A 14,009-nucleotide genomic window follows, 5' to 3' on the forward strand; every position below is an offset into this window, starting at 1 on the left:
CTCAACCCTCTCCAATGCCAGCACATCTTTTCTTAGATAAGGAGCCCAAAATAGTTCACAGTGCTTAAGGTGAGGCCTCAGCAGTGCCTTATAAAGCCTCAGCATCATGTCCCTGCTCTTGTATTCTAGACCTCTTGAAATGAATGCTAACATTGCATTTGCCTTCCTCACCACTGACTCAACCTGCAAGTTACCCTTTAGGGTGTTCTGTACAAGGACTCCCAAGTCCCTTTGCATCACAAATTTTTGAATTTTTCTTCACATTTAGAAAATAATCTGAACATTTATCTCTACTACCAAAATGCATAACTATGCATTTTCCAACATTGTATTTCATTTGCCACTTTCTTGCCCATTCTCCTAATCTATCTGTCCTTCTGCATCCTACCTGCTTCTTCCACACTACCTGCCCCTCCACCAATCTCCGTATCATCTGCAAACTTGCCATCTATTTCACCATCTAAGTCATTTATATACAGCATAAAAAGAAGTGGTCCAACACTGACCCCTGTGGAACACCACTACTCACTGGCAGCCATCCAGAAAGGGATCCTTTTATTCCCACTCACTGCCTCCGACTAATTAGCCAATGCTCTAACCATGTTAATAACTTCCCAGTAATACCATGGGCTCTTAACTTGGTAAGCAGTCTCATGTGTGGCAGCTTCTGAAAGCCCAAATATACAACCTCCACTGTGTCCCCTTTATCTATCCTACTTGTAATCTCCTCAAAGAATTCCAACAGGTTCGTCAGACAGTATTTTCCCTTAAGAAAACCGTGTTGACTTTGTCCTATCTTGTCCTGTGTCACCAAGTACTCTATAGCCTCACCCTTAACAATCAACTCCCACATCTTCCCAACCACTGAGGTCAGGCTGACCGGTCTATAATTTCCTTTCTGCTGCCTCCCTCCTTTCTTAAAGAGTGAAGTGACATTTGGAATTTTCATGCCAGAGTCCAATGACTTTTGAAAGATCATTACAAATGCCTCAACACTCTCTACCACTACCTCTTTCAAAACCCCAGTTTGCAGTTCGTCTGGTCCAGGTGAAAAAAGTACCTTTTGGTCTTTCAGCTTTTTGAGCACCTTCAACCTTGTAATAGAAACTGCACTCACTTCTCTTCCCTCACACTCTTCAAATCTGGCACACTGCTAGTGTCTTCCACAGTGAGGACTGGTGCAAAGTACTCATTTAGTTCATTTGCCACCTCTTGTCTCCCGTTATTATTTCTCTGGCCTCAGTTTCTAGCGGTCCTATATCCACTCTCATTTCTCCTTTATTTTTTATATACTTGAAAATGCTCTTTCTATCAACTTTGATATTATTTGCTAGCTTGCTTTCATATTTCATCTTTTCCCTCCTAATGATTCTTTTAGTTGCTCTCTCTAGGGTTTTAAAAGCTTCCCAACCTTCTATCTTCCCACTAATTTTTGCTCTGTTGCATACCCTCTCTTTTGCTTTTACATTAGTTTTGACTTCCGTTGTCAGCTACGGTTGTAGCATTTTGCCATTCAAGTATTTCTTTGTTTTTGGAATACATTCATCCTGCACCTTCCCCATATTTTCCCAGAAACTTGTGCCATTGCTGCTCTGCCGTCTTCCCTGCCAGCATCTCCTCCCAACTTACTTTGGCCAACTCCTCTCTCATACCTTTACTTTCCTTTCAAATTTCCTTTTCTCCACTGAAATATCACTACATCAGACTCTACTTTCTCCCTATCTGAATCATATTGTGTTCACTGACTCCTAAGGGTTCTTTTACCTTAAGCTTCCTAATCGCCTCCAGTTCATGACATAACACCCAATCCAGTGTAGGTGATCCCCTAGCAGGCTCAATGACAAATTGCTCTAAAAAGCCATCTCTTAGGCATTCAACAAACTCACTCTCTTGAAATCCATTACCAACCTAATTTTCCCAATCGAGCTGCATGATAAAATCTCCCATGACTACCATAACGTTACCCTTTTGAAACACCTTTTTCCATTTCCTGTTGTAATCTGTGCTCCATGTCTCAGCTACTGTTATAACTGCCATTACCCTTGCAGTTTCTTATCTGAACTCACAAGGATTCAACATCTTCTGATTCTATGCCACACCCTTCTGCTGATTTGATGCTATTCTTTACCAGCAGAGCTACACTACCCCCTCTGCCTACCTTCCTATCCCTCCGATACAATGCGTAACCTCATGTGAATATGATTTTGATATCAAGATTTAAGAGAAGTTTGGATGGGAGGGCTATGGAGAGCTATGGTCCGGGTGCAGGTTGATGGGATTTGGCAGATTAAATGGTTTGGCACCAACTGGACGGGCCAAAAAGCCTGTTTCTGTGTTGTACTTTTCTATGATTCTATCGCTTTTTCTTGAAATCAAGGCAGATTAACTCCGGGCAAGATGCAGGGCCAATAACCCTGGCTAGCTATATCCTTGAGTGTTATATCACACAACTTCCCATTTTCAATCTGTCTTACGATGGAATCATCAATTTTCCTCAATATTTAGGAGGATTACCAGGATGCTGCCTGGCTTGGATTATGAGGATAGAAACACAGAAAACCTACAGCACAACACAGGCCTTCGGCCCACAAAGCTGTGCCAAACATGTCCTTACCTTAGAATTACCTAGGCTTATCCATAGCCCTCTATTTTTCCAAGCTCCATGTATCCATCCAGGAGTCTCCTAAAAGAGTGGTCCCCAACCACCGGGCCGCGGAAAGGTACCAGGCCGCAAAGCATGTGCTACTGGGCCGCGAGGAAACGATATGATTTGGCGATATGAAACGATATGAGTCAGCTGCACCTTTCCTCATTTCCTGTCACACACTGCCGAATTTGAACACGCCACCCCCACTCCCCCCCCCCACCGTTGGCCGGTCCGCAAGAATATTGCCAATCTTAAACCGGTCCGCGGTGCAAAAAAGGTGGGGACCCCTGTCATTTCCGCCTCCACCACCACCGTTGACAGCCCAGTCCACTCACTCACCACTCTCTGAGTAAAGAAATTACCCCTGACATCTCCTCTGTACCTACTTCCAAGCACATTAAAGCTATGCCCTCTCGTGCTAGCCATTTCAGCCCTGGGAAAAAGCCTCTGACTGTCCACACAATCAATGCCACTCATCATCTTAAACACCTCTATAAGGTCACCTCTCATCCACCGTCACTCCAAGAAGAAAAGGCCGAGTTCACCTATTCTGATAAGGCATGCTCCCCAACATCCTTGTAGATCTCCTCTGCACCCTTTCCATCGTTTCGACGTCCTTCCTGTAGTGAGGCGACCAGAATTGAGCACAGTACTCCAAGTGGGGTCTGACCACGGTCCAATATAGCTGTAACATTACCGCTCGGCTCTTAAACTCAATCCCACGATTGGTGAAGGCCAATGCACCGTATGCCTTCTTAACCACAGAGTTGAGATAGGTTGAGAAAGCTATGGCTTTTCTCCCTGGAGTGAAGGAGGATGAGAGATGACTCGATAGAGGTGTAGAAACTGATCAGACGCATAGACGGAGTGGATAGCCAGGGGAATGCTAAAGCAAGAAGGGATCGGAGGAAAGTATGGGGGAGGGGGAGGTCAGAGGTAATTTTTTAACACAGAGAGCGATGGATGCGTGGAATGCACTGCCAGTGGCACTGGTAGAGGCAGATACATGAGAGGCATTTAAGAAACTCTTAGATTGCCACATGGATAGAAACATAGGAAACCTACGGCACAACACAGGCTCCTCGGCCCACAAAGTTGTGCTGAACATGTCCCTACCTTAGAAATTACTAGACTTCCCCATAGCCCTCTATTTTTCTAAGCCCCACGTACCTATCCAAAAGTCTCTTAAAAGACCCTATCCTATCCGCCTCCACCACTGTTTCTGGCAGCCCATTCCACGGACTCACCACTTTGAGTAAAAAACTTACCCCTGACATCTCCTCTGTACCTACTCCCCAGCACTTTAAACCTGTGTCCTCTTGTGGCAACCATTTCAGCACTGGGAAAAAGCCTCTGACTATCCACACGATCATCATCTTGTACACCTCTATCAGGTCACCTCTCATCTTCCGTTGCTCCAAGGAGAAAAGGACGAGTTCACTCAACCTGTTTTCATCAGGCATGCTCCTCAATCCAGGCAACATCCTTATAAATCTCCTCTGCACCCTTTCTATGGCTTCCACATCTTTCCTGTAGTGAGGCGATCAGAACTGAGCACAGTACTCCAAGTGGGGTCTGACCAGGGTCCTATATAACTGCAACATTACCTCTCAGCTCCTAAATTCAATTCCAGGATTGATGAAGGCCAATACACCGTATGCCTTCTTAACCACAGAGTCAACCTGCGCAGCTGCTTTGAGCGTCCTATGGCTTTGGACCCCAAGATCCCTCTGATCCTCCACACTGCCAAGAGTCTTACCATTAGCTATATTCTGCCATCATATCTGACCTACCAAAATGAACCACTTCACACTTACCTGGGTGAACTCCATCTGTCACTTCTCAGCCCAGTTTTGATGTTTCGATGTACATGTAACAAACTTATCTTATAAAATCTTCAAAATTCAAATTTCAAAGTAAATTGATTATCGAAGTACGACTATATCACCATATACTAGCCTGAGATTCATTTTCATGCAGGCGTTCACAGCACCCACTGGCGTCCCACAGGAATCAGTGCTGGGGGCGGGGAGTAACTGCTTCTTTCTGTATTGTCTATGAAGACAGAATTGTTGGTTTTGTGGCCGACTGGCGGATGATTTGAAGAGAGGTGGAGGGGCAGGTAGTGTTGAGGAAGCAGGGAGCCTGCAGAAGGACTTGGACAGATAAGGAGAATACGCAAAGTGGCAGACACAGAGCAGAGTATAACAGTTACGGTGTTGGGAAGTTTATCGTCATACACTTTGGCAGAAGGAACAAAAGGGTAGACTATTTTCTAAGCAGGCGGAAAATCCAAAAATCTGAGGTGCAAGGGACGAGAGAGCCTTCATGCAGGATTCCCTAAAGGTTAATTTGCAGGTTGAGTCTGTGGTGATGATGGCAAATGCAATGTTAGCATTCATCTCGAGAGGACTAGAATATCAAAACAAGGAGTTAATGTTGAGTGGTGAGGCCTCACTTGGAGTATCGTCAGCCCTTATCTAAGAAAGGATGAGCGGACATTGGAGAGGGTTCAGAGGCCGTTCACCAGAATGACTACAGGAGGAGCGCTTGATGGTTCTGGGCCTGTACGCATGAGAACTTAGAAGACTGAGGGGCAATCTCATTGAAACCTATTGAATGTTGAAAGGCGTAGGCACATTGGATGTGAAGAGGATGTTTCCTATGGTGGGGGACTCCAGCACCAGAGGGCACAGCCTTAGAATAAAAGGACGTTCATTTAGAATGGAGATGAAGAGAATTTCTTTATCTAGAGGGTTGTGAATCTGTGGAATTAATTGTGCAGATGGAGGGCTGTGGAGGCCAGGTCATTGGGTATACTGAAGGCAGAGGTGACAGATTGTTCATTACTCAGGGTGTGAAAGGTTACCGGGAGAAGGCAGGAGATTGGGGTTGAGAGGGAAGGTGGATCAGCCATGATGAAATGGTGACAGACTTGATGAGCTGAATGGCCCATTCTGCTCCTATCTCATATGGTCTTATACAATAGAACTGATGAAAAACAACACACCGACACGGCCAAATAACCGACGTACAAAAGAAAAACTGCACAAATACATAAAGACAGACAGAAGCATTGAGGACATGAGTTGTAGAGCCCTTGGAAATTAGTCCATAGGTTGTGGAACCAGTTCAGTGTTGAACTGAGTGAAGTTATCCACACTGGTTCAGGAGCCTGATGGTTGTAGGGTGATAACTGTTCCTGAAACTTACGGTGACAGATCTACAGCTCTTGTGCTTTCTTCCTGATGAGAAGAGAGCATGGTCTGGATGGTGGGTATCCCTGATGATAGTTGCTGCTTTCTTATGGCAGCGCTCATTGTAGATGTGCTCAATGGTGGGGAGGGCTTTTCCTGACCTTGTCTTGTAAACTTTGCGAACTAGACTCGTTAGGAGATGCTTCTGTAACCACACCAACCTCCCACTCCCCGCCCCCCCAGACAGAGTAGTCAGCTTTTGGCTGGGGTTGGGAACGTAACAGCAAGATCCCACCCGAGTCCATTACTTCCATACAACAGTGAGTTAGGCAAGAATTAACCTCTTATAAAAGTAGGATCGTACTTTCAGAGAATTAACTGTATGTCTTAAAGATAAGTCAATGTGTCACTTACTAAATTCTTTTCAGTCGGTTCGGAATACTTTTTAGTGGCAAAACAGACCAGGCCCTCATTGTAGAGGTATATCCGCAGAGGGTCACAGGAAGTAACCAAGACGTAGAGCCTGAGGTTAAACTTGAAACCATCCAAAGTGAAGGGCTGCACAAGTAGAGGAAGAGTTAACACACTGTGAGGTTCAAAGGTTTCACTTATTATCAAAGTATGCATGCAGTGTACAACTCTGAGATTCATCTTCTCCAGATAGCCACGGAACAAAGGAAAAAACATGGAGGTCGTTGAAAGAGAAACATCAAACCCATGCACCCCCCCCGTAGAAAAAAGAACAGTAACACAATCATCAACCCCCCCCAAATCCCCCTTCCCCTGCACAAAACACAGAACATCAACCCCCAAATCCCCCCACCCTCTGCCCACTCAAATAAAAAACAGGAAAGAATGGGGAAAAACCCAGAATATAAAATCCACTGTCAAAAGAGAAAGAGACACTGTAGAGGCCGACCCTCTGGCCACCTGAGCCGCCACACAGCGACAGGCTGCCACAGGCTCCTTCCCTGGAGGCAGAGGGATCCCATCAGTGATCAGAACGCAGGCATCCGGTGCCGAACCCTCGGTCGCCATCCGCATTGAAATGTGTGTCTGCATTCCAGATGAAGGGTCTTGGGCTGAAATGTCGACTCTTTTTTCCTCTGCATAGATGCTGCCTGACCTGCTAACTTCCCCCAGCATTTTGGATATGTTACTCTCGATTTTCAGCACCTGCAGAAACTCTTGTGTTTATCTGCATCTGGTTCTTTCCTTCGGACTTACCCCTACTCCAGCCCTCGATGCAGAAACCCTCAAAATTCTCTCTGATCAATCCCACTCAGACCAGCAAATAGTCAACGAGACTTGGAAGAGCAAATCTGCAGAGAGATAGCAGGCAACTGCAGGAAACATAAAGTTGTGGTGGTAGGGGATTTTAATGTTCCATTTATTGATTGGGACACCCATACTGTTAGGGGTTTAGATGGTTTAAAATGTGTTCAGGAAAGTTTTCTAAATCAATATATAGAGGGACCAACTAGAGGGGATGCAATATTGGACCTCCTGTTAGGAAACGAGTTAGGACAAGTGACAGAAGTCTGTGTAGGGGAGCACTTTGGTTCCAGTGATCATAACACCATTAGTTTCAATTTGATCATGGACAAGGATAGATCTGGTCCTAGGGTTGAGGTTCTGAACTGGAAGAAAGCCAAATTTGAAGAAATGAGAAGGGATCTAAAAAGCATGGATTGGGACAGGTTGTTCTCTGGTAAAGATGTGATTGGTAGGTGGGAAGCCTTCAAAGGAGAAATTTTGAGAGTGCAGAATTTGTATGTTCCTGTCAGGATTAAAGGCAAAGTGAAAAGGACTAAGGAACCTTGGTTCTCAAGGGATATTGCAACTCTGATAAAGAAGAAGAGGGAGTTGTATGAAATGTATAGGAAACAGGGAGTAAATCAGGTGCTTGAGGAGTATAAGAAGTGCAAGAAAATACTTAAGAAAGTAATCAGGAGGGCTAAAAGAAGACATGAGGTTGCCTTGGCAGTCAAAGTGAAGGATAATCCAAAGAGCTTTTACAAGTATATTAAGAGCAAAAGGATTGTAAGGGATAAAATTGGTCCTCTTGAAGATCAGAGTGGTCGGCTATGTGCGGAGCCAAAGGCAATGGGGGAGATCTTAAATAGGTTTTTTGCGTCTGTATTTACTAAGGAAACTGGCATAAAGTCTATGGAATTAAGGGAATCAAGTACTGAGATCATGGAAACTGTACAGATTGAAAGGGAGGAGATGCTTGCTGTCTTGAGGAAAATTAAAGTGGATAAATCCCCGGGACCTGACAGGGTGTTCCCTCGGACCTTGAAAGAGACTAATGTTGAAATTGCGGGGGCCCTGGCAGAAATATTTATAATGTCGCTCTCTACGGGTGAGGTGCCGGAGGATTGGAGAGTGGCTCATGTTGTTCCGTTGTTTAAGAAAGGATTGAAAAGTAATCCGGGAAATTATAGGCCGGTAAGTTTAATGTCGGTAGTAGGTAAGTTATTGGAGGGAGTACTAAGAGACAGAATCTACAAGCATTTGGATAGTCAGGGACTTATTAGGGAGAGTCAACATGGCTTTGTGCGTGGTAGGTCATGTTTAACCAATCTACTGGAGTTTTTCGAGGAGGTTACCAGGAGAGTGGATGAAGGGAAGGCAGTGGATATTGTCTACATGGACTTCAGTAAGGCCTTTGACAAGATCCCGCATGGGAGGTTAGTTAGGAAAATTCAGTCGCTAGGTATACATGGAGAGGTGGAAAATTGGATTAGACATTGGCTCAGTGGAAGAAGCCAAAGAGTGGTAGTAGAGAATTGCTTCTCCGAGTGGAGGCCTGTGACTAGTGGTGTGCCACAGGGATCAGTGCTGGGTCCATTGTTATTTGTCATCTATATCAATGATCTGGATGATAATGTGGTAAATTGGATCAGCAAATTTGCTGATGATACAAAGATTGGAGGTGTAGTAGACAGTGAGAAAGGTTTTCAGACCCTGCAGAGGGTCTTGGACCAGCTGGAAAAATGGGCTGAAAAATGGCAGATAGAGTTTAAGACAGACAAGTGTGAGGTATTGCACGTTGGAAGGACAAACCAACGTAGAACATACAGGGTTAATGGTAAGGCACTGAGGAATGCAGTAGAACAGAGGGATCTGGGAATACAGATACAAAATTCCCTAAAAGTGGCATCACAGGTCGATAGGGTCGTAAAGAGAGCTTTTGGTACATTGGCCTTTATTAATCAAAGTATTGAGTATAAGAGCTGGAATGTTATGATGAGGTTGTATAAGGCATTGGTGAGGCCGAATCTGGAGAATTGTTTTCAGTTTTGGTCACCAAATTACAGGAAGGATATAAATAAGGTTGAAAGAGTGCAGAGAAGGTTTACAAGGATGTTGCCAGGACTTGAGAAACTCAGTTACAGAGAAAGGTTGAATAGGTTAGGACTTTATTCCCTGAAGCGTGGAAGAATGAGGGGAGATTTGATAGGGGTATATAAAATTATGATGGGTATAGATAGAGTGAATGCAAGCAGGCTTTTTCCACTGAGGCAAGGGGAGAAAGAAACCAGAGGACATGGGTTAAGGGTGAGGGGGGGAAAGTTTAAAGGGAACATTAGTGGGGGCTTCTTCACACAGAGAGTGGTGGGAGTATGGAATGAGCTGCCAGACGAGGTGGTAAATGCAGGTTCTTTTTCAACATTTAAGAATAAATTGGACAGATACATGGATGGGAGGTGTATGGAGGGATATGGTCCATGTGCAGGTCAGTGGGACTAGGCAGAAAATGGTTCGGCACAGCCAAGAAGGGCCAAAAGGCTTGTTTCTGTGCTGTAGCTTTCTATGGTTTCTATGGTTTTCCAATGCGTAATCACTTTAGCATGTGAAGTTGGCTCGACAATCACAAAAGGGATTTGCTAATGGAAATTCCTGCCCAGTCTATCCCTCAAGTCCTTATTCCACTCGTGAATTATGCCCCCCACTATCCCACTCAACCCACACATCTTCAAATCCCCCGATTTCCTTCTTACCCAAGTTTCCACCATTCCCACCAGCCTATCATTCACAGTGACAGAATGCTGTGGATACCCAGTCCAAACACAAAATTACCACCAGAGCAGTAATAAAATTTCCATTATCTTGGTTGAGGAACAGGGTGGGATAGGTCTCCACCAAAGTAGATGTAAGGTCTGCAGCTCACCCTTGGGCAAGGTGTATCACCTGCTTAGCTCCTGGATCAGGGTCATGTGAAGCTGTGGAAGCAGGGGGTGGATGGTCATATGAGCAGCCGGTGCAGTTCACAAGTCCTGGTTATGCGATCACTGGTGCCAGGCAGACAATCTCCGAATAGTATTGATAATGGCTGGGGGTCACCCACCCCTACCCAGAACAGGGCGATGGCAAACCACTTCTGTGGAAAAATTGGCCAAGAACAATCATGGTCATGGAATGTTCCGACAAGAACTGTCCTTTGTTATTCAAATAACAAGCCATGGGTGACAAAGGACATAAAGGACATCCTTATCGCTAAAAAGAGGGTGTTTAGAGATGGAAATAGGGAGGAGCTGAGGGCAATACAGAGGGATCTGAAAGCCAGGATCAGGGAGGCTAAAGACAGGTGTAGGAGGAAGCTTGAGTGGAAACTCCAGTAGAACAACATGAGAGAGGTCTGGAGTGGGATGAGGACCATCACTGGGTTCCGGCAAACTAGCAACAGAGGAGCTGAAGGCAGTGTGGACACGGCCAACGAACTTAACCTGTTCTTTAACAGATTTGACATTGTGGCCCCTGCCCATCCCCCCCGTGAGTCATTTGTTGTCTGCCCCCAACCAACACATATTCCACTCTCCCCTCCTACCCCTCCTCACAGCCCCCCACGCTGCTCTCATGACGATACCCCTTCCCCACATGAAACCACCACGGTGGGCTTCACAGTTGAACAGGTGAGAAGACAGCTGAAACATCTCAACCCAAGCAAGGCTGCAGGATGGGATGGTGTCAGTACCAGGGTGCTCAAAGCCTGTGCCCCTCAGCTATGTGGAATACTTCACCATGTCTTCAACCTGAGCCTGAGGCTCCGGAGGGTTCCTGTACTGTGGAAGACATCCTGCCTCATCCCTGTGCCGAAGATGCCACGCCCCAGTGGCTTTAATGACTACAGACCGGTGACATTGACCTCCCACATCATGAAGACCCTGGAGAGACTTGTCCTGGAGCTGCTCCGGCCTATGGTCAGGCCACACTTAGATCCCCTCCAGTTCGCCTACCAGCCCCGACTAGGAGTTGAGGATGCTATCGTCTACCTGTTCAACCGTGTCTACGCCCACCTGGACAAGCCAGCGAGCACTGTGAGGGTCATGTTTTTTGACTTCTCCAGTGCGTTCAACACCACCCACCCTGCTCTGCTGGGGGAGAAGCTGACAGCGATGCAGGTGGATGCTTTCCTGGTGTCATGGATTCTTGATTACCTGACTGGCAGACCACAGTACGTGTGCTTGCAACACTGTGTGTCTGACAGAGTGATCAGCAGCACTGGGGCTCCACAGGGGACTGTATTGTCTCCCTTTCTTTTCACCATTTACACCTTGGACTTCAACTACTGCACAGAGTCTTGTCATCTTCAGAAGTTTTCTGATGACTCTTCCATAGTTGGATACATCAGCAAGGGAGATGAGGCTGAGTACACGGCTACGGTAGGAAACTGTGTCACATGGTGTGAGCAGAATTATCTGCAGCTTAATGTGAAAAAGACTAAGAAGCTGGTGGTAGACCTGAGGAGAGTTAAGGTACCGGTGACCTCTGTTTCCATCCAGGGGGTCAGTGTGGACATGGTGGAGGATTACAAATACCTGGGGATACGAATTGACAATAAACTGGACTGGTCAAAGAACACTGAGGCTGTCTACAAGAAGGGTCAGAGCCATCTCTATTTCCTGAGGAGACTGAGGTCCTTTAACATCTGCCGGACGATGCTGAGGATGTTCTACGAGTCTGCGGTGGCCAGTGTTATCATGCTTGCTGTTGTGTGCTGGGGCAGCAGGCTGAGGGTAGCAGACACCAACAGAATCAACAAACTCATTCATAATGCCAGTGATGTTGTTGGGGTGGAACTGGACTCTCTCACGGTGGTGTCTGAAAAGAGGATGCAGTCCAAGTTGCATGCCATCTTGGACAATGTCTCCGATCCACTACATACTGTACTGGTTGGGCACAGGAGTACATTCAGCTGGAGACTCATTCCTCCGAGATGCAACACAGAGCATCATAGGAAGTCATTCCTGCCTGTGGCCATCAAACTTTACAACTCCTCCCTTGGAGGGTCAGACACCCTGAGCCAATAGGTTGCTCCTGGACTTAATTACTAGCATAATTTAGATATTACTATTTAATTATTTATGGTGCAACTGTAACGAAAACCATTTCCCCCTGGGATCAATAAAGTATGACTATGACTATCGTCCACGTCATATGACGCAGAACATAACGAATAAAGCAAAGTCTATTTTAGGATCCACCTCTATGACAGCCTAAAGAGTGCAGTAAATCATAAACACAAGAGGTTCAGCAGATGCTGGAAATTCAGACACACACACAGACACACAATGCTGGAGCAACTCAGCAGGTCAGGCAGCATCAAAGGAAAGGAATAAATAGGTGATGTTTTGATCTGAGGCTCTTCACCAGGACAGGAAAGAAAGGGGGCAAGAAGGCAGAATAAGAAGGTGGGTTGGGAGGGGGAGGAGAACGTGGCAGGTGCTAGGTGAAGCTAGGTGAGGTGGGGCGGGGGGAAGGTTGGTGTGGTGTGGATGATCAGAGGCCAAAAGGAGTTAGGTGCAAAATGGAAAGGGCTGAAGGAGGAATATAATAAGAGAGGAGAGTGGTCTATGTTCAAAGTTCAAAGTAAATTTTATTATCAAAGTACGTGTACATCACCATGTACAACCCTGAGATTAATTTTCAGCAAATCTATCGAAGAATAACTATAACAGGATCAGTGAAAGGTCAACTAGAGTGCAGAAGACAACAAACTGTGGAAATGCAAATATAAATCAATAGCAATAAATAATGAGAAGATGAAATAACAAGATAACAACTCCTGTTGGTTACGGAAGAAAGGGAAGAAGGGGCTCCAGAGGGAGGGGAGGAGAAGAGAAGGGGTGCAAGGGGAACCTGCCACAAGCTCGATTGGTGAGACCAGGTGAGGAGAAAGGTGGGTGGGAATAGGGGATGAAGTAAGAAGCTGGGAGGTGATAGGTGGAAGAGGCAAGGTGCTGAAGAAGGAGGAATCTGATAGGAGGGGACAGTGGACTGTGGGAAAGAGGGAAGGAGGAGGAGAAGAGAAGGGGTAAGAGGGAAACCAGAATGCAGATAAAGAGTTAACGTTTTAGGCAGAGAGTCAAGAGTGCAGTAAAGTACCTTCGGAATGTAGACCTGGCAGATCACGTCCTCCCCGCACTGCATATCTCTGACGTCCTGGGTCAAAAAGATGCCGCGCCAGTCATAGTCAGGATTTGGCTTGCAGATGAAGGTCTCGGGTTTCCCGGCTTTATAGTAGGCCACAAAATCAAAATATCTGCAACGAGAAGCACTCATTAGTACTGAGAGAAGAAGGTCATAAGGTCTTTAAGTTCAAGGCTGAGCTCAAGGTTAATTCTCATCCGGCCGTACACACGTATGCTGCCAAATGAAACAGCATTTCTCTGGGGCCAAAGTTGCAAAGCACAAGCACACAAAGACACACATAGTACATACAGTTATGATAGGACATACAGTTACCAAAAATTATGGCACAGGCCTGAAGTTTGATGGGGTGCTTGGGATGTTGGCCTGGAGCCAAGAATAAGTACGCAGCAGTTCCTCAACTTGCCCTGGTTCAGCAGGCGAGGGCAAATGAGCTTGTCTCGTGCTGGGTCCGCTGCAAGCAATCAAGCTTGTATTCCAAGGAGTGGACACTAGAGGACAGCACCGACAGGAGCAACCAGCCACCCCAGACCAGCACGGATTCCAGCACGCCCGTTGCACCCCTGTTCTCTTCCACACTACTCAACTCCAGCCATCACTACTGTCCACTGTGGTTTACGTTTCTGTAAACCCTCCATCAACCAGATTTGCTGATTTCACTGTTAAAAGTTCAGATTCATGGATACGTCACAGGTACGTCAAAACATACAGTGAAATGTGTCATTTGC

At 45.9% G+C, this 14,009-nt stretch overlaps 1 protein-coding gene across 1 annotated transcript in view; it reads right to left on the reverse strand.

The window, feature by feature from the left end:
* Positions 1 to 14,009, reverse strand: part of LOC140192260 (uncharacterized) — a 72,354-nt gene that overhangs the window by 34,738 nt on the left and 23,607 nt on the right. The window contains exons 4-5 of the mRNA XM_072249935.1: positions 13,237 to 13,393; positions 6,259 to 6,402 (exon numbers count right to left, since the gene is read on the reverse strand). Coding sequence (XP_072106036.1) covers positions 6,259 to 6,402; positions 13,237 to 13,393 — 301 coding nt within the window. The remainder of the gene's footprint in view (positions 1 to 6,258; positions 6,403 to 13,236; positions 13,394 to 14,009) is intronic.

The sequence above is a fragment of the Mobula birostris genome, unplaced genomic scaffold, assembly GCF_030028105.1.
Source record: "Mobula birostris isolate sMobBir1 unplaced genomic scaffold, sMobBir1.hap1 H_1, whole genome shotgun sequence".
NCBI classification, from domain to species: domain Eukaryota; kingdom Metazoa; phylum Chordata; class Chondrichthyes; order Myliobatiformes; family Myliobatidae; genus Mobula; species Mobula birostris.